General features: G+C 39.3%; 2 protein-coding genes across 2 annotated transcripts; both read left to right on the top strand.

Annotated features, from left to right (window-relative positions):
- Nucleotides 1-6,874: 6,874 nt before the first annotated feature.
- Nucleotides 6,875-8,218, top strand: LOC118738326. Its single transcript, XM_036469251.1, has one exon. The coding sequence runs from the start codon at nucleotides 6,875-6,877 to the stop codon at nucleotides 8,216-8,218; it is 1,344 nt and encodes a 447-aa protein (XP_036325144.1).
- A 161-nt stretch (nucleotides 8,219-8,379) lies between these two features.
- LOC118738325 lies at nucleotides 8,380-10,110 on the top strand. The gene has a single exon (XM_036469250.1). It carries the CDS (start codon nucleotides 8,380-8,382, stop codon nucleotides 10,108-10,110), a length of 1,731 nt encoding a protein of 576 aa, XP_036325143.1.
- The last annotated feature ends 12,015 nt before the right edge of the window (nucleotides 10,111-22,125 follow it).

Below are 22,125 nucleotides of genomic sequence, written 5' to 3'. Positions count from 1 at the left end.
CATTGACGAAGGTAGCAGAACGCCGCTAGCAGTGCAGCAAAAGTGGGAGGAGATCGATGTGAGGCTGTCGAGTCTCGTAATGGACTACGTCCTCGACAACCCCGAAGGTCCTCATCCAGAGTTTGACTCATCGGAATCCCTGAGGGGATACTGGGTCATCAAATGCGCGGACCAGTTCTCCTTGGACTTCCTCGCTGGGTGTGTAGCAAAGATTTGCGACGCATTCGAGGGTTTGAAGCTCAAGCTCATACCAGCCAAGGACATCCCTAGGAGGCCCCGTGCGCGCATTTGGTTACCTCCGATAGCCGAACCTGGCGAAAAGTTGCTGCGGTGTATAAAGCTGCATAATAAAAACATACCAGCAATAGACGAGTGGGAGCTCATCAAAGTTGAAGAGCCGAGAAAGCCCACAAACAAGCCACTTCTCCTAGCGATTTGCTCCGAATCCTTGGAGGCCCTAGCGAGGCCGACTATAAGATTCGGTTCGGTATTAGAAAAGCTAAGGTAAGAGTATTCCTTGGTGAAGTCAGCCCAGTAGAAGAGGACCCGGGCGTCGACGGTGCAGGCGAACTCCTTATGGGAGTGAAACTGAGCGATGAACCGGACCAGTAAGATAGTCCAAATAAATCTGCAGCACTCGAAGTGTGCTACAGATAGTCTAGTCGTACTTCTCAGCGAAGAGGACATCGACATTAGCCTAATACAGGAGCCCTGGGTCAGGAACGACGAAGTAATGGGCCTTAATATCTACAATTACAATCTCTTCTACAAGAGCGAGGTTGGTAAACCACGGGCGTGTATTCTTATCAAGAAGGGTATAAATGCATTCCTTTGCTCTAATTTCAGCACAGCAGACACAACAGTAGCCAAGGTGGAGACGGCAGGACAACAGGATGTCTTGTTAGTGTCGTCTTATATGTCCCATGAACGGGACAGTCCGCCACCGGAAATCAAAACTATAGTAGACCGGAACCCCAGACGAGCCATTGTCATAGGATGTGATGCAAACGCCAGGCATCCAGTTTGGGGCAGCACAACAGAAAACGAGCGAGGTGAGTCACTTCTACACTATTTATTAAACACTAGTTTGAGTATTTGCAATACAGGTAAACGACCAACCTTTATCTTCCCAAGTTCAGACCGGTTTCCTGGGTGGGAGGAGGTGTTGGACCTAACGTTGCTGTCTGAGAACGATGGCGTTACCGTTGAGAACTGGAGAGTTTCCGACAGGCCATCAGTGTCTGATCACTGCTGGATACTCTTCAATCTACGCGGGGTATCCTACACCCCCTCTAAATACAGGAACCCACGCAGAACCAATTGGGAGAAATACAATAGAGTCTTGACGCGAAAACTAACTAAAGTTCATTTGGTAGAAAATATTACCTCAATAGATGAGATAGAACGAAACGTAAGCAACTTAGAGGGCGTGATGACTAAAGCCTATGAAAGATCAACCCCACTGAGTGTCATGAAAAAGAAATCCCCGCCATGGTGGAATGGGGAGCTTAGAGCTCTTAGAAATAAAATTAGAAAGCTTTTTAACGAGTGCTTTGGGTCCGAGAACTGGGTGCCCTACAAAAGTGCGTTAAAATCATATAAAAAGGAACTAAGGATAGCAAAGGCCAAGTCCTGGCAAACCTACTGTTCCTCGATAGAAAATGTAAGAGACTCAGCTAGGCTAAGTAAGATCCTCTCAAAGGAGTACACTAAACCCTCATGTATAAAAAATATAAATGATGTATGGACAAACTCCACGGACGAGTCTTTAGAAACACTAGTTCAATTCCATTTTCCAGGCTGTGAACAGAATGCAGCAGCATCAGATGGGAAAGAACCCACATATATACCAAATAGAGAACTTGAAACAATAATAAGCAAAGAAAAGATCATCTATGCAATAAATAGTTTCTCCCCCTTTAAATCTCCAGGCCCAGATGGTATAATACCGGCCATGTTACAGAATGTGAAGGAGCACATAGCACCGCTACTTGAAACCCTCTATAGAGCTTGTATTAGTATGAACTATGTCCCCCAGAGCTGGAGACGTGTCAAAGTAGTGTTCATCCCTAAGCCCGGTAGGAAGAACCACGAAACAGCGAACGACTTTAGACCTCTAAGCCTAACTTCCTTTGTTCTTAAAGCACTGGAAAGGCTAATAGATATATATATAAGATCGTTCTTGGGGGAAGAATCCCTATCAACAGCACAACATGCTTACATCAAAGGAAAATCGACGGAGTCAGCTTTGCACGAAGTGGTGGGGCTCATAGAAAACTCACTGCGCTTCAAGCAATACACTTTAGCCGCTTTCCTGGATATCGAGGGCGCCTTCAACAACCTTGAAGTTGACACCATCATCCAATCACTCATGGGGGTTGGTGTTGACGGCGGTGTGGTTGACTGGGTACGCTCCATGCTAGAAAGCAGAATTATTCAGGCGAAAAGCGGAGATAGTCTAATAACTAGATATGTGCGTAGTGGTACTCCCCAGGGTGGTGTACTCTACCCACTGTTATGGGTTGTAGCACTAAACAGCATACTGCTAGAACTCAACAGAGGTGGAGTTAAAGTAGTGGCGTATGCTGACGACGTAGTGATAGCAGTCACAGGACCTTTTCTCTCTACTGTAAGTGAAATTCTAGGAAAAGCGCTGGGTAGACTACACACGTGGGCTAAAGGCAGTGGCCTTAACGTAAATCCAGACAAAACTGAGTTGTTACTGTTTAGACTTCCATCCATAGGCGGGAAGACAATCCCCCTATCGTCCAACGCAAAATATCTGGGAGTAATTCTAGACACCAAACTAAACTGGAAAATTAACGTTGAGAAACGTAAAAAGAGGGCTAACATCGCTTATTATACTTGTAAACGGATCTTCAATAGAAACTGGGGTTTAAAACCGAAACTTGTGATGTGGATGTACACCGCTATCATAAGGCCGATCCTAACCTACGGCGCCCTAGTGTGGTGGCCTGCCTTAGACAAACAATACAATGTCAGCAAACTAAATAGCTTACAAAGAGCGGCATGCTCGGGGACAACTGGGGCACTGAAATCCTGCCCTTCAGAAGCACTGAATGTAATCCTCAATATGATGCCCATTGATCTATGCCTAAAGGAAGCCGCGATGTACTCAGCATTAAGACTCAGAGAGTCGGGGCTGTGGGGATCGAGAACCTTTGGGCATAGCTCAATCTTAGGCCTCACTTCGATAGGAAATAAAACCACGGACTATATGGTATCAACCCTCGATTTTGGCTTGAATGTACAAGTATGGTTTCCATCCAGAATGGAATGGAAAAGGGGCCAAGCTGCCGATAGGGAAGCCATCTGTATCTACACTGACGGGTCCAAGATGGACTGCGGTGTAGGGACAGGGGTATATTCCGAGGAGCTTGGTGTCAATAGGTCCCTCCGGTTGGAAAACCATGCTAGCATATTTCAAGCTGAAGTTCTGGGCATTTGTGAAGCCTGTAGGATACTAAGGAATAGCGCTACTAGGAAAGAAAGAGCGGTTATTTACTCGGATAGCCAGGCAGCACTCCTGGCTATATCATCCACTGTAACCAAGTCCAAGCTAGTCAAGGAATGCAAGATGGAGTTACGCTCAGCGTCTCAGTCAATGTCCATCTCTCTTGTCTGGGTTCCCGGCCATAGGAACATAGAAGGCAACGAGAGAGCAGACGAACTGGCCAGGGCGGGAGCTTGTTTGGATGAATCTGTAGCGGTGATACTGGGTTATCCCCTCAGACGAATACAAACAGAAATCCACTTGCATCTTCTGAAACTGGCAAGGAGGAGGTGGTCAAAGATTCAAACTTGCAAGATAGCACGAGATCTTTGGCCTGACTTCAGCAGGGAAAGAACAGCAGAACTGCTAAGTAGGTCAAGAGTAGAAGTATTTAGAATTGTATCGACTATCACCGGTCACTGGCCGCTAGGAAAACATGCATGTAGAATAGGTCTTCCATACAACAGAATATGCCGCAGCTGCGGCTTGGATGGCAGCGAAGAAACAGTATTTCATTTCCTGTGTGAATGCCCAGGCCTGGTTCACTTAAGACATAAATCTTTCGGGAAACACATAGTGGAGCAGTTAACGGATCTATCTAGTGCTACAATAGGCGACTTATACAAATTTATAAGCGGTTCTAAATGGTTTGACTGAACCGCTGGAATGTTCTGACAGGTAGGCTACGGCATAATAAAATATCATTGTCCACGAGAAGTGCACCAAAATGGCGCTTTTATGCGCTAATTGTTTCCTGAGCGATAGCTTAGGTAGCACTACAACCAAGCAACCAACCATTTAGCTACGTAAGCATTTAGTTTGCATAAAAACGTAATCATTAATTCAATAAAGATCACTTGAAAGCAATCAAGCAAACAACAGTGTTCGAAATTGGCGAACAGCTTAAAAAAGGCCAGTGCAGCAGTTTGAGGAGCCACAAAACTAATCTAAAAGAAGAAAAATGGATCGTTTCGAGGTTTTGGCCAGACAACAAAGAGAAACGGGCGGCAATATCGAATCAATTGTCCGAAACTTTAAAAAGGACCAGCAATCCAGGAAGCAGTCAATCAGCTATTACGAAGAGCGATTGAGAAGACTGGACAGCGAGTGGTCGAAGTTTGAAACAACTGACAACAAACTTCGACTGCTTGAAAACCCCCAGCTGGATCACGACTACTTTACAAAGGACTACTATAACAATATAATGGAAATTGTAAATTAGTACAAGGAGATTTTCGAGTCCGCAGTGCTCCAATTGGCTCAAACCCCGACGAGAGAATTGCGCTTAACAACTGATGAAGGAAGTACGTACCAACATGATGCTTCAGCTTCAAAAGTCAACACAGAAGCACGGCATGATACTGGAACCAAACATGCAGCTTCCAACGAGTACACTAAACTAGTTCGCAGACAAGGGGTAATGATGGCCTCGTTGCGACGGTTACTGAACGACAACGTTTCACCACAATGTGTTCCAACAATTAATAAACTGTGGGAAAATATAGAAGACATTCACTTCAGGATATATGAGATGTTCGACAACCCAACCGAGCAGGACTTCAAGGTCGATAACTTCATTTCACTTGAGGAAAAGGTATGGAGTACTTTGCAAGCAGCTAATAGTGACTCCCATACTGAGCAATCTTCAAACCTACTTCCGATTAAACTACAATCCATTTCATTGCCGAAGATAATAATTCCAAAATTCGATGGCACCTATTTAAAATGGCAAGGATTTCATGACCTATTCTCGCAACTGGTAATAAATCAACCTCTTTCAAAAGTTCAGAAAATGTGGTACTTGAAAACTCACTCAGTGGGGGAGGCTGGAAATCTAATTAAACATTTCGCATCAACAGGAGAGAATTTTTATGCAGCTTGGTTCATGCTTCTGGAGCGTTACAACAACAAACGCTTGCTGGTGAGCAAGTTAGTACATGAGCTAACTACTACACCTGGAAGCACATCAATGGACAATGTCAAAAAAACTGCATGACACAACACAAGAATGTCTATTAGCATTGCAAAATTTGCAGATAGACACATAAACATGGGATCCACTTCTGCTCCCCCTTCTACTAAAGAAACTGGATCAACCGACTCGTTTGCGGTACGAACAATCATTATCAAAGCCACGGGAGGTACAAACACTCAAGGAATTCCTGCAATTTCTGGAGAAACACTTTCAATCCATGGAAGCGATGGGTGTCAAAGACAAATCTACAAGCGCAACTGCAAAGGTGTGCACTTCAGTCACATCCAAAGGTCATAGAAATGACACTTGCAGCATGTGCAAAAAAGGAAAACATCCATTATTTTCTTGCAAGGAATTTTTACAACAGTCTCCATCGGCACGCTTTCAGTTCATACAAGGGCAGAAATATTGCCACAATTGCCTAAAACCGGGGCATGGTTCTAAAAATTGTCTATTAAGAAACTGTCTGGAATGCAACAAATAAACATAACACGCTGTTACATTTCGAGGATTCAAAAAGGGATGTGAGCAAAGACATTACATCAGTAGCCACTCCAACACAAGGCAACGAATCGCAAAGTACTACACCATCCAGGACCAAATCCACGCCATCAAAAGACGAAGCAGCGTCACTTACCACCGCAAAGCACACAAAGTCAAACACATATGTACTACTCAGTACTGCCATGGTGAAAGTTAGAGGAATGGGAACAGAAGTGCAGTGTCGGGCAATTCTCAATTCAGACTCACAAGTTAATTTTGTGACTGAACGATTGGTTAAACGTCTTGGCATCTCAACTAAACCATCACCAATCTCCATTAGTGGCATCGAGTCAAGGAGCACTAAGATACAGCATCGAGTCAATGTGGCGCTACAGTCTCGGATCAACAACTTTACAACGCGGCTAGAGGCATTGCCTCAGATTATATCCCCGCAGCCGTCGCAAGAAATCTAGATCGACGAATGGCAAATTCCTGAGAACATCATGTTAGCCGATCCATCATTCAATCGCCGTGACAAAATTGATATATTGTTGGGGGCGGAATTCTACAATCAACTGATGGCAGCAGGGCAAATAAAACTGTCAGATGACCTACCCATTCTGCAAAATACAGTGCTGGGATGGATCATCGCGGGAAAAGTTGGTGGCAACTACATCTCAAATGCAATATGTGGAATCTGTACCAACGATGACATCAACTTAGATGCAGCCATTGCTAGATTATGGGAACTTGATGTTGCAACTGTAAGAAAACAACATTCCGTAGCAGAAAAACAGTGCGAAGCTCATTTCGCACAACATACACTCATCAATTAAAATGGGAGATTCATGGTAAGGCTACCATTTCATGAAAATCCGGAGGCCTTAGGGGAATCCTATGGGATGGCGTATAATCGATTCCTGGCCTTAGAACGTCGACTGGCAAAATCGCTCCAGACAAAGAATCAATATGTACAATTTATGGAGGAATATGAGAACTTGGGGCACATGACGCGAGTGGATATTGATTCCATCAGCAAACCTAGGTACTTCATTCCTCACCATTGCATTGTGAGACCCGAAAGCCGCACTACAAAATTACGTGTGGTATTCGACGCATCAGCAAAATCGTCCACTGGCATGTCTTTGAACGACCTCATGTATACCGGACCCACTGTTCAGAGCGAGCTTTTCACCATTTTACTTCGCTTCCGTTTGCCCAGGTTCGTCTTCACCACAGATGTAGAAAAAATGTATCGACAGATGCTCATTCAACCGGACGAACGCAAATTCCAACTTATCATCTGGCGAGAGGATTCAAGCCTACCAATAAAGCATTATCAGCTAAATACAATCACACATGGGACAAGATCTGCTCCATATTTAGCACCTAAATGTTTGCAGAAAATTGCAAAAGAAAATGCATTACAATATCCTCTTGGTGCTCAGTTTCTACAGGACAATTTTTATGTAGATGACGGAATTGGTGGGTCAGACAGCTTAACCACGACGATGGAAATCCAACAGCAACTGATACACACCTTAAAACAACGTGGTCTTAACCTAAGAAAATGGTGCGCCAATCACTCACAATTACTGCAAAATGTTAGCATGGAGGAACAAGAAGTTGACATAGACTTTGACAATGACATCAATCAAAGTATTAAAACGTTGGGGTTAACATGGATGCCTAAGATGGATCGATTCTGCGTAAAGGTACGCCTAGGAAGCTGCAGTCTTGCAACTAAACGCTCAGTCAGCGCCGATCTTGCAAGGCTCTTCGATCCGTTGGGGATACTAGCACCAATTGTAGTCATGGCAAAAATGTTTATTCAAGATCTCTGGCAACTGAAGCTGACATGGGATGAAGCATTACCAGCCGATTTGAATGAGAGATGGACAACATTTCGAAATGATTTGCAAAAATTGGACAACATGCAAGTTTCACGGCACGTGTTTGAAGGATACATCCCAGCAAAAATTCAAATTCATGTCTTCTCCGACGCATCAGAAAAGGCATATGGTGCTGCGATTTACATTAGATCCGAGCTGGATGAGGGACGAGTACAAGTGAGGCTGCTCTGTGCAAAATCTCGTGTGGCACCCTTGAAACTGCAAACTATTCCTCGGCTTGAGCTCTGTACATCAGTACTGGGTACTCAACTTACTACAAGGGTCAAATCAGACCTTAAGCTAGACGATGTGGCTACATACTTTTGGACTGATTCACAAATCGTGTTGGCATGAATTAACTCATCCTCAGCATCATACCAAACATTTGTGGCAAACCGTATAGCTGTTATTCATGAGCACACTACCGCTGAACAATGCCGGCATATAAGCTCAAAAGACAACCCAGCTGACATTCTAGCACGAGGACTGCCGCCGGGAGACTAGAAACCTGCAATATGTGGTTTTATGGGCCAACCATCTTGCTTGGTAAAGAAGACACTTGGCCTTCAAAGTATTCCAAGGCATTATCAGTAATCGACGAAGGTATCAACATGGAACGGAAAGGGGTGACATCAGTCGCTGTTGCAACCACTGTACATGAAGGAAGAGTACTTTATAGCATTCGAAACAATGGCTCTTTCAAAACATTACAAAGAGTGACAGGCTACATGCTGAGATTTATCAACCCGGCCAGAAACCAATCGCGGGAGTCAGACATTCCCTTGACCGTACACGAATTGGAAAAAGCGCTTGTGGTAATCGTTCGTACATTGCAGCAATCGGACTTTGAGGAAGAGCTTCAGCACCTTAACAAATACAACGAAGTTCGCAAAAACAGTTCTTTCCGCAGCCTGTCACCGTTTCTGGGCAATAATGGTATCATCCGAGTTGGAGGGCGTCTACAAGCATCAGAAGTTGCATACGATGCCAAACACCCTATGCTAATTCCACATAACAATTCCCTCGCCAAATTATTAGTACAAATGATCCATAAAGAAAACCGTCATTGTGGACCTCAAGCGCTCTTAGCTTATACAAGGCAAAGATTTTGGCCTATAAAGGGAAAATTGCTGACACGATCAATTGTGCTCAACTGTGTAAGATGCACCAAAGCTAAGCCAAAACTAATGAGTCAAATTATGGGGAACTTGCCTTCAACAATAGTAACTCCAGCAAGACCATTCATCAACTCAGGCGTGGACTTCTGCGGGCCATTTTGGGTTCACTTCATGATAAGGGGAAAGAAACCACAAAAGGCCTATGTAGCGGTATTTTTCTGTTTTGCCACAAAGGCAGTGCATTTGGAATTAGTCAGCGACTTAACGACGGATGCATTTATCGGTGCCTTGAAACGATTTATAAGCCGAAGAGGACATTGTCAAAATTTATATTGTGACAACGCAACCAATTTTGTAGGCGCGAAAAACCCGCTTTCTGAACTCACTGACGTTGTTTATGGAAATTCATCACGAGAATCAATAGTAAAGCAGTGCAGCGGAAATGGAATAACATTTCATTTTATACCTCCTAGGACTCTACATTTTGGCGGTTTATGGGAAGCAGCGGTAAAATCAGCTAAGAATCTACTAATAAGAAGCACCTCGACAGCGTCCTTAACGTATGAAGAATTGGACACGGTAATCATCGAGGTGGAAGGAATCCTAAATTCCAGACCAATGAGCCCAATGTCCGACAATCCTAACGATCTAACAGCTTTAACTCCAGGCCACTTCCTCATAGGAGAACTCCTTAATGCCCAAGTTGATCCAACGTGTAGGCCACAGCAAACAAATTTATTAACAAGATTGAAACTTGTTTCTCACCTCAAACGCGAGTTTTGGAATCGGTGGTCCCGCGAATATTTATCGGACCTTCAGGTGCGAAATAAGTGGCAGACACAACACAACAACATCAACGTAGGTGACATGGTGATCATCAAAAAAGACAACACACCGGTACTGCAGTGGCCATTAGGAAGAATCGTCAATGTATATGAAGGAAACGACGGTGTAGTGAGAGTGGCTGATGTAAAAACTGCTAGTGGCACTTGCAAGAGGCCCATTCATCGGCTTGCACCCTTGCCCAAGGAAACAAATGATGCCACAGAACGACAATCAACCAACAACCTGCTTGAGGAAGACAAAATTCCATCAAGTCCTTACACCAAGGACTTGCTACACTTCTGATTACCCTACTCATCTTACCACTGGCTTTAGGTGCTGAATTTCAAAATAAGCGATTTGGATCAAGGCTTGGCATTCATTTTGAAGGAATAGGCTCATCATCCATATTAACCACTGATAGGAACCTAATAATCTACTATGACATGGAAGGATTTTTGGTAGAACTAGCAGCGCTGTCGAATGGCACAAGGGCCCTGCACTATTTATGTCAAGAAAACACACAAAAAAGCTCATGTCTTTCTCTGGTAGCACATCTTGAACAGACTGAAAAAGAGTTGCAGCTAGATTACGCAATAGTAAAATCTAATCGGCGTAAACGAGGTGCCATTGATGCAGTTGGAAATATCGCTTATTCTTTGTTTGGAGTCCTGGACGCAGAATATGCAGAACAAATGTCCAAAACAATCACACACGGTAAGTAAAATGAACTACATCTGCTGCACCTGATCAGAAATCAAACATCCATTGTGGACTCAACCATCAACATTTTGAAACAAGATCAAAAAGCGGTCAAGAGGAAGTTCGACATCATTGACCAACAAGTGAGTCAAATATTCCAGAGGATCAGCAACGACACGCATGAGATATACCAAGAAAAATTATTTCGAATCTTTTCCTCGTTATCCATCCAACTCACACTTGTGGCAGCCAATTTGCAAAGAATGCAATCTGCAATATTAGCCGTTCTAATAGATACTCATCACGGAAAAATAAGACCTCTTCTGCCGACGCCCAGCCAATTGCAAGACGAAGTAAACAAAATTAAACTTCACTTATCAGCACCATTGGAACTGCCTGTAAACCAAGAAGATTTACTTCAGCTATACCAACTCATGACGGTTAAGGGAGGACTTACAGAAAAGCATGTTGTATTCAGCATCACATTGCCTCTGGTAGAGCATGCTCGATATGACTTATTCAATCTGCTACCAATTCCTACTTGGACTAATGGGACTATGATTGAAATAAGTCCGTGTGCTGCAGTTTTGGCAATAAACACAGCTCTCGGTCAATATTTCCCGCTGAGTGTCTCCAAATTTCAATCTTGTGTGGATATTAAAAATGGAAATTACATCTGTTCTAAAATTCAAATTCGTTATAGTCACGGTTCATCTAAATGCGCATGTGAAGTAAATTTATTCAACAACAACACCCAGTCAAGTTGTCAACTGCGAAAAACACCAAACGATGTTGCATGGATATCACTACAGCATAAAAATCAATGGATTTATGCCACGTCAGTTTCATCTCGTGCAACCGCAGTATGTGGAAAAGAAATCATTCAGGTGATTCTAAAAGGATCAGGACTGTTATCACTCCAACCAGACTGCATACTCAAACATAATTTTATATCAGTTCAAGCAGATCAGTTGATATCGACGAGTCTTTGCTCGTCCTACACTAGCCTGGGAGAAATTTCCGAGGTAGCAGCAGCAGAACATATAAAGCCTCTTCTTCAATCACGGGATGATGAGAAATACATAACTCAAATACAAAACCTCACGTCGTTACAATCATCATTGGCCAATCAACGCATATTAGAACTCCCAAACAAACTTGAAGCACAAAATGCGCACCACATAACAGTTGGTACACTGTCTTGGTTACAGTTTTGTGCCTTTTGGTGTTCATGCTAGTCAAAAGAAAATTTAAAACAGCCAAACAGGAAACATTGCACGCATCCACGACTGCGACCACATCCGGTCAAAATGAAAAACCCACACCTGCGCCTCGACATTCTCATGGAAGTTTGGACTTTACGATAAACATTTAGGACAGAACCTGCTAAGGAATTCGAGCTGCGCTCACCGGGGGGAGGATGTTATTAAATAAGAAAAGTCGACATATTAATATTGCATCGGCTTTATTCTACAGGGTATTAATTTTCGCTTGCATTCTTTTATGCGTAGCTTGCACTTTATGCCTTTTAGTGTATTCTTATAGCCAAATAATTCGGCATGTGTCAAGTTACATATAAGACATTGTTGATTAATGCACGCATTGCTTAATAGACGCAAAATGTGGAATATGCTTATGTCAACAAAAACGTGGGAATAAAGCATTTGCATTAATTATGCTTATGTAAACCAAAACGTAGGAATAAAGCCTTTACAATAATTTTGCTTACGATCTAAAGTTTTTATGCCCTTATTATTTAGCTACGTAAGCATTTAGTTTGTATAAAAACGTAATCATTAATTCAATAAAGATCACTTGAAAGCAATCAAGCAAACAACAGTGTTCGAACTTGGCGTAATCGCTATTATTCTGAACAGTTAGGTTATTGAACAAAGAACAATCAGCTGTCTCTTTCTGGTCCACTTTTACAGCTGATATGACATCAGGGGTGGAAAACTGAATTATAAAATTGTACATAATTTAAGGAAAACTTTACCTAAAAGTAGATAAATGTACCTAAAAAGTAAATATGTATTTTTCTATATAAAGCAAATAGGAGGATAACAATTCCCATCGATACCATATAAACTTCTGTACTCACATTAAACAAATTTTGGCTATGAAAAGAATATCTTCGAGCAGCGCGAGACAAAACTATGATGTTGAAAAGGTGAATCACTTTCCTCCCAGTTCTTCGATCCGACGTTTTAAAAAGAAATATTTTCCTTCTATCTGTCGAAATCAACTACAGTTGCGTTACTTTGACCACCCTTTTGTATCATTTGTATGCTCCTTCACGAACGAGGTAAGCTATTAGACCAGTTGCTCGCACCAGAAAATGCATTGAAATATCAATAAAAATAAGAACTGATTTCCTGAGAAGTTATATGGCTACGTTCCAAATGTACCTAAAACTGTGTTTTGTACCGAATGTACTTTCAAACTAAATAAAGGTACAATTGTACCAACTTATCCATCATTGTAGGTAATCCAGCTAATTGCGCAGCTGACGTGTGTGTGAACACATTGCCTCAGCTAATTGGCCTGTTAGTCTAAGCTTTAAAATTTGCAAATTTTCGGTCTAGTGTACATATGTGTACGTGTGCTCGGGCTATAGGTTAGTTTTCGCTGTCTGTCGGGATGTTATTACCGGACAGAATGTTTGCCCTGATAAATACAGGCTTCAAATACTATAATGCGTAAAATAATAAAACTTCAGATTTGTTAAAACACTTTTGATGTTTTTTTTACATTCAATAGTATCTGCCATGATCTCAAAACTGCCATAATAGTCAGCCATTATTATATTCGAATAAAAATAACAATAAATGTTAAAATACTTAACTGGAAGACTTTTTTAAAATACTTTCGAAGTTGGTCTAAGTTTTCTACTTTTGCAACCTGCGTGACGCCGTATGGACCGTTTCCGGACTTAGTTAGTCTCCCTTCCAAGTAGACTGAACAAAAATTCAGCTTTGGTAAATTACATGCAGTCTTCCGTTCACTGGCTCTTAGACTAACACATTCATTTTGTAAATTTAATTCTAAATAACAAAATTTATTTTTGTTAACATAATTACAAGGAGACAGGTGACAAGATCAACGGAAATAAAGTCAATTGACGCTATTACCCATACTGGTGCGAAATAAAGTCAATTGACATTATTACCATTTCAAAAGCGAAATAAGGTCAACAAAAATTTGGAAATAAATTAAATGATGCTATTTCCTAATTCAAATGGAAATAGCGTCAACAATGCATAAAGTATGTCGGTTAAAGCTGATGCCACATAAAACTTTTGCTTCGCTTTACGTGACAGATTCGCTTTGACAGATAAGATGAAAATCTACAAAGCACGCCACATAGATAGTTGAAGCTGCAACGCTAACCGCAAAGAGGGCCAACTCCCAACTTTTTGCGCGCTTTGACAATCAACCGGTTTAATATTTATTTTGTTTCGTCCAAATTCGAGTTTTCATGTAGAAACATAAAATTTAATTTCATTGCTTATATTTTTAAAGCAAAATATATAAAATCCACAGCAATTTTGACGAGTAAAACTGCAGTACAAAATTGTTTTCTTGGCGTTCATTGTGGCATACCTTTTGCGTGTGGCGCTTCGCTGGCAAAGTTATAAATGTCACGCAAAGCTACAAAGTTTTATCCATGATAACCAAACAATTTAATTTTTAAATTTACTCACAAACTCACACACACATTTTCATTTTCAATCTCAACCCAGCCAGCAAGAAAACGTACATTTTACGAACATTATGTTTTACGAGGGATTCTCGTATCGCCAAATAGTTAGAGAAAAGCTCGTAAACCATAAAACAAAAAAAATATAATAGAAAGAGGCTTGTAGTAATTTGTCAGCACAAGAAAAAATTTTAGTTTTGTTGACAATTTTTCTTCAATCACAATATTTTATAAGTAGTTTGTTAAATATTCAATTTAAGAAAATTATTAAGTATGTGATTTATTGGCAGACTGGTGCAAACGCCAAGGACGATCTACCACTTTCTTTTATAATTAAACTTCTTGTAAGTAGCTACTACATATGTAATTCCAAAATACAAATTAATTTAACGAGTTTTGCAATTCTTTCACAGGCTGCGCGGAGTAACACTAAAGGATTTAAACGTTTAATTCCCCTATCTCGTAAGTTTATAGTTATTTATTTTTTTTTAATTTGCTAGTTTATTAGGTCTTTGCAGTTATTGAACTTAATGTTTTATTGATAATATGGCTTCTCAATTAAAAAGGCGTGCGAAATCCGAAGCCTTATCCGTACTAGCGTCAATAAATGATCCATTAAAAAAAAATTATTACAGATGAGGTAGCAAAACTTTTCTCGTGGAAGGGAACTGGTACCAAAAGCAGCGCTATTGGCTTGGCAACGACTGCGGCAATAAGAAGTACGGATCATAATATTATTTATTACCACTTTTTACTTAATTAAATTTTCCGGTTTCCAATGGAGTTTAATCTTTCACTTTATTTTCTTAGGTGCTTTTCGTCAAAAATTTAACTCCCACGAAGAAGTTTTTATTTCCGTATCAAAGAAGCACTTCCAATATGCACACGACCGGCAAAAAAAATTGGCAGCCTATCGGCAAACAAGATAAAAAATAAATTCAGCAACTTTATAATATATATTAAACCCCTCTTATTTAATTGTTAATTTGTTAATAGATAGTTTGTTAATATTTATTGGCACAGAGAATTTTTCGCCATGAATGCAAAGTTTTTTATTCTGATTTCTTCTCTAATTGTTTTTTATAAAAATATAGTTAGTATGAAGTTCTACTTTCAAATCAGATTTTTTAGAAATATTTTAAGTATGCAGTTTTATAGCTCATTTAATTTTAGTATAATAAAGTGCACGCTTGAATAGCTAGAGAACCTCTTTGTTTTTTGACAATTTCTTATACGCAGTTTCTTCCATACAAAAAAAAAATGTCGCACATAATTTGCATGGAAGAAACTGCGTGAAAAAATTGCCAAAAATCAACGCGGTTTTCTGGCAACTTCAAGCTTGCACTATGTTATACTAAAATATAATGGGATTTAAAACTGCATACTTAGAATTTTTCTCAAAAATCTGATTTGAAAGTAGATCTTCATACTAACTGTATTTAAAAAAAATAATGTGCGAAAAGAAATTCAAGTAAAAAACTTTGTATACATTGCGAAAAATTCTCTGTGCCAATACTTTGATCCGGCACTATAAATATTTATTAATTATAATTCCATTCAATAAAAGAACTACAATAATTTGAATTAATTAATTGCCTTAATTTTTAGCATTCAAAAACGGTAGATAAAGCAGTGTAGAAAAACGCTTTTTTAACGTAAATTAGTCGTTTACGAGACTCGTTTACAATTAAAAAAACGGACGTAAAAATATTCGCATACGAATGCTTTTTCGATCCGTTTACGACTGTTCGTAGGCGATGCACAATTTAAAGCGAAAAAGTGCTCGAAAAAGAGTCGTAAACGGCTATCATAAACGATTTTTAATCCGGTTTTTCTTCGAGAAAATATCCAATTACGAGCTTGTTTACGATGATTTTGCTGGCTGAGAAGCAACAACAATTTCGAACCATTTCAATTTTTTATTTTCACTTTTATATGATTTTAAAATGTTGGTAAACTTCAAAAAAAAATCATGGCCGACAAATTGAGAGAACGGTTCTACCTTGCTATGTTTTTATCATGGTTTTATCTGCCATCAGCTTAAAAGATAAAATCTTGTTGCATCGTACGTGTATGAAGGAGCCTATGACCAATTCCCCAGTGCTATTAATCAAAACACACAATAGTGAACACTACCAATTGATTTTATTAAATAATTTAAAATTACGAATATAAAAAAACACGAGAAATAACTTCTTCAAGTGGTTTTTGTTATCAACACTTAAATGCAAATACTTGAAAATTGAATTTTGGTTTCACAAATTTGATTGCAGGTACTAATAAAAAAGTTTGTAAAGATTTAAAATACATGCAAATACAAAACAGCTGATATGAAAGTTGATACTTTATCCATTTTTACCCGGAGAAAAAGTCCGGGCTGTTTCGGGCACGTTTCAATTTTCGCTCTATATTACCCATTTTCTGAATACAGGAATGATTTCTGGGCTGTTTGGGGATCCCGCGTTGCGTACGGGAAAGAACGTATTATTACATATTTTACTCTTAAACATGACCGCGTGAGAGCTCCTCGTGTAAATAGCCATGAGAACGAATGAGAATTTTCTTACCGAAAAAATTCTCTTAAAAACAAAATACCAGTGAAAATCAATGTGCGCTTAAACCCATGAGATTTCTTACACCAACATGGCGGAACTGTCATGAGAGTTGCTCCCATAGTTGCCAACTTGGTGCTTTAAGCACTAGATTTAGTGCTTTTTGAAAATTAAAACGCCCAAAAAAAAATTATTTAGTGCCTAGTGCCCTTTTTAGTGTTTTTTTTTCTGAACTTTTTGGCGATATTTGAGGTTATATAATGAAAACATCAAATTTTTTGCTCATTTCTACTTATGGCATCATTTTCATTTGTTGCGATTCGATTTTTCTTTCTCGAGATATACCAGTTTTAATGCGCTGTACTTCGATATTACGTCGTAAGTATGAGTCATCATAGCATGTGTAGAGGCTATTCAATCGTTATGAGCGAAAAATTTTGTGTATTGATTTATGTATGTATTGTTGTAAATATTGTTAATTTTTTGCTTTTGTTAAATATATACTGTTATGAAAAAAGCATCTTTTGATTCAAAAAAAGTTGGTGGTTTTAGTGTGATAAAACGCTTTTTTTCCTAGTTTTTGGTGCTTTTTGAAAATTAAAAGTTGGCAACACTGGTTGCTCCTATCGTTTACGAGCACCTTAAAGGAGTCATGCAGTTTGTGCACGTTGACATAAAACTTACAGCAAGCTTTAAAAAGCACCCCCCGCTAGATGTGTTTTGGTCGTGACTTAAGGAAAGCTCTTCCTGAGGGCTTTGTTTTCGTCGAGCTTGACCTTATGAAATATTTAGAAAGCTTTTATACAAGCTTAGCACGCTTGTCTATGAAGCGATTCACTCAACTTAACTACAATAACAGTTATTATTAGCTTTTATTACATTAGCTTTGTTATCTTTCAGGTTTGTGTCTCTAAGAAGTGCGTGGAAAAAGGCAGAAATAAACAGAAACAATGTTGGTAGGCGACAAAACGCAACTATGATATAAAATAATTTGTGGGCTATGAAGAGTTAAACGGTTTAAATCAAAAATTTAATTGCATCGTTCTTATTGGCGGCGTTTACACGATCCCACATGCAGCGTTGCCGAATTGACGATTTCGTCGCCATTTTGACGTTTTTTTTTGTAGCGCAATGACGTTTTGATGATTTTTTATTTTAGGTTTTCCACTAAGTTACATATGTATGTGTGTAAAAAATTTATTACAGGAAAACGTAACCCAAAATACAACCATGCATTTGTCTAGTTTTTTTCTACAACCGTGGTTTTATGTAGTCATATTAATTTGTTCTGGAATTGTGACCGAATCGTTAATTTGCACTGCTAACATTGATTTGAAAGAGATAGAAAAGTAGGAGAGGGAACTTGTTCAGTCAAAATTATCTATCAGTTAATAATTGCTAATGTTACATTAAGGGTCTCCACACCAATTTTGGTAGTTTTGGTAAACTGCTAGTTGGTGCTCGGTAATTTTATCAACTTTGAAAGTCCTTTTCAGTTTTCTTTTGTTAGTCTGGTTAACTATAGCCGTCATCGATTCGCCACTTTTCGCTCGCTATGTTTGAGTTCCGGTCGCTTAAAGAAGAATTTTGCATGTGAAAGCAACAACCAAGTTAGCTAGCACGGATAGAAGATAGCGAGTTTGGTTGTACCTCATTGAGTTCGTTCGTTTCGCCACTCGCTAACTGTTGGCGAATCGATGACGGCTTATGTTTATCAACAGCTGATTAGTGGCTTTCTTCCTATAAAAAAAAATCGTAACAGAAAATAGAAGGAATTTCACGTACTCATATGGGCAACTCCAAAAAACAGGTACACTTTCAAAACAAAAAGTTAAATTTATTGAGTTGTGTGCACGCCTATGCTTTTTATATGATTCTATTCGTAATCTCTTAACAAATCCATAAATACAAGTGTAATTCATTTTCATCAAGTTAGGCGAGGAATAACCATTTAGATCGCTGAAATAGAAAACCAAAAAATAGTTTATGCTCACATTACACTGTACAAGTTGTAAATTTTGAGCAAAGATTTTGAAATTTGAGCCAAAGAACGTAAATGTATAAGAAGCGACAACTCGCTAAAGTCAGCGAGCGAGGTCTGCAAGGTTGAGATGAGGAGTTCGCGTCCGTTTTGACATCCATTTTCGTAAATGAATTCGCCGCACATATGGTTTCGCGGCGATAAAAAACGTTGAGAAAAAATGATCGATGATAGAAATAATAAAATGAAATGAAAAAAACATGGCCGCAGCTCTTTTTGTTTATTTGCAGACATTTACGTTCTTTGTTAGAACCAATTAATTGGGACGTTCTAAATTCAATGGCATCCCCCGTTTTACCAGATTGGCTCCGGTTTTCGAAATAACGGAACTCGATTAAATTTTAACTATTGTTTACATAACTCCCACAGACCCCGCCCACTAGAAAGGGGACAGTCCCCGCTTTCTAAAAAGGCGTACCCCCCCTTCGGCTCCACCCACAGACCCCTAGGGCACCGTTTGAAAAAGGAGGAAAAACGGAATTTTCTAGGCAAACTGAGCAGAGGAAGTGACCCAACTAACAGAAACCGTGGGATTTTTTAATAAAAGAAATTATGCCAAATTAGATATCGGGGGATTTTGAATAAAGAATAAAAATGTTAATTAACAAGTAAGAAAGTCTAAGTTCGGGCGGAGCCGAACATTAAACACCCGGCGCAAGTATTAAATATATGTTTTCCACCTTTCCGAAAGCTACCGCTACATGCTAAGCTGGGGCGTATCAATTTTAAGTCAATTAGAGTTCTTAAATTTCGAAATTTTGAAGTTTCAAGCAGTTCTGAAATTTACCGTTATATGAAAAGCGGCCTCAATTTTAGTCCGATTTAAATAATTTTCAACGTTTTACTTTTATGTGGCAAGCACTATAACCATACCGAGTTTGGTACAAATTGGTGGAACGGTTACCGAGATACATATATGTGATCATAAGTGGGCGGTGCCACGCCCATTTTCCAAAATTTTAAGATAAACGTATTTCTTGGTAAAAAATTGTTGCAAGCGTCAATTTTGAATAAATTAGCTTTAATATTTACTGATTTATCGAAGATTCCGTATTTCGCTAAACTACCCTTATATGGACTGTGGGCGTGGTTATTGTCCGATTTCAAAAATTTTCGGCCATTTCGTATGCTGTACCAAGCCCAACAACCGTGCCAAGTTTGGATGAAATCGGTGCAGCGGTTGCCAAGATATACACATGTAACCATAAGTGGGCTACGCCCATTTTCAAAAAATTTATAATATTATTTTTCGTCTAAAAATTGTTGCAAATATCAATTTTGAGTAAATAATCTTCAGTAGTTACTAAAATATCGCAGTTTTCGTATTTCTGGAAATTACCGTTATATGGGAAGTGGGCGTGGTTACAGTCCGATTTCGCCCATTTTCAATACCAACCTACCGGAAACCTACATACCAAATTTCATTGAGATATCTCAATTTTTGCTCGAGTTATCGTGTACACGGACGGACGGACAGACGGACAGACGGACGGGCGGACAGACATGGCTTAATCGATTTCTTTTTTCATCCTGATCATTTATGTATACCTTTGTCTATATCTATCTCGATTCGTTTTGGCTGTTACAAACAACCGTTATGTGAACAAAATTAATATACCCTTGTGCACAAGTGAGCTCGGGTATAACAAGTCTTTGTAAAAAAATGTTCTTTTAACAAATGTATTTTTGCGTAGAATTCCTTTCTACGTAGGCGGCCTTCGGCCGCACTTAGGGATTATAACCCTCACAAAGTAGAATTCTCTTTCTGTGTTGCCAAAGAAGGGGGGCTGAACACTTTTTGCAGAGAACAACTTTCTGCGTAGGCGGCCTTCGGCCGCACTTAGGAATTATAACCCTCAGGCAGTAGAATTCTCGTTTCTATGTTGCCAAAGGAGGGGGGCTGAACACTTTTGCAGAGAACACCTTTCTGCGTAGGCGGCCTTCGGCCGCACTTAGGGATTATAATCCTCAGGCAGTAGAATTCTTCTTTCTGTTTTGCGAAGAAAAGGGGCTGAACACCTTTTGCAGAGAACACCTTTGTATATTTTTAATGCTGACTGGGTTATATCCTATCTTCTTTTGTCTCTCATTCTTTTGCACATTTTGGAGTTTGACAGCTGAACTCCGCCATTTAATTTGCATATGCAACCAAAGTCAGACGCGTGATTTTGAAGGTGTTTTTATTTAATGAATTGTGATTAACTGGTTGATATTAAAGTCGTAAAGAAAGTTATAACTAATCGAGTAAAGAGTAAAGTGAAGAGGAATACAAAAACAAAGGTGTAGAAGTGGCTGCTTTAAGGAGACTAGGAGTTATAAATATACGCTAATTTCCGAATTTTACAAAAAAGGGCGTATTTCAAACCAAATTTGTAAATAAATAGTGACCAAAAATTACAAAAGTGGGTGTTAAAATAATGCGTACACCTTTGACTACAAGTGTGTATAGTTTTCTTTTGATCGGGCCACCCCTTTGGACGGAATAGCCCGAAATAGTTGGGAGCGCTACTAAACCCCTCCCGAGCTATATAGTGAACCGATTTCGATGATTTTATGGAGTATTTAAGGTAATATTAAAAAATAGTTATGTCAAAATTTTAGTAAAATATCTTCAAAACTGAGGGAGTGTTTTTATAAAATATTAAAAATTTAAGCAAAGTTTCAAGTACCGCTATCTCGAAAAGTGGAACCAATGGGGCAAAACTGAGGACGCCATTGAATTTAGAAGGCTCCAATTAAGTAAGAGCAACTATCAGAACCTTTGTGGAAAAATTTGCTTTGATACCACGCTCGAAATATTCTGACAAAAAGAAGGAGGGCAATTCCACCATCACGGGTTGGACACTTGTACAGAAAGAATTTTCTTTATTGTTTAATTTAAGTATAAAGTTCTCATTGACTATTATATGAGTTATTACCAAACACGAAAAAAATTCTAGCCTACTTTTATATGGAAAAAATCTGATTTATTTCTTCTTTCACGGGTGGGACAAAAAAAGAACCTGCCTTTTGGAGCATATATATTTTACGGAAACTGCGAATTTATTTAACTTTTCTGCGTGCACTTGATGTCTTATAATAAAACAAAGAACCAAGAACACAAAAAAAGCAAAAACTACAAACAGTTATGGCTTTATTATACAAAAAATCCGAAATTCCTCTGTCACGGGTGGGACAACGTTTGTCTAGGGTATTACACGTACGAATTTTTATATGTTATTCATCGGCGCAACGCTTGAGCAATATTTGGATGCACGTTCGCACCGATGATTAATTTAAGAAAAGAAATTAAAATCTTGGTATTAGTATAACTAAAATAATAGTGT

The sequence above is a fragment of the Rhagoletis pomonella genome, unplaced genomic scaffold, assembly GCF_013731165.1.
Source record: "Rhagoletis pomonella isolate Grant_MI unplaced genomic scaffold, Rhpom_1.0 Rhpom_scaffold_00004, whole genome shotgun sequence".
NCBI lineage: Eukaryota > Metazoa > Arthropoda > Insecta > Diptera > Tephritidae > Rhagoletis > Rhagoletis pomonella.
This window is presented reverse-complemented; position numbering and strand designations above follow the sequence as displayed.

What these genes read in the sequence shown, in the direction of transcription:
- LOC118738326 (XM_036469251.1), top strand. Translation starts at nt 6,875, where the DNA reads ATGGCGTATAATCGATTCCTGGCCTTAGAACGTCGACTGGCAAAATCG.
- LOC118738325 (XM_036469250.1), top strand. Translation starts at nt 8,380, where the DNA reads ATGTGGTTTTATGGGCCAACCATCTTGCTTGGTAAAGAAGACACTTGG.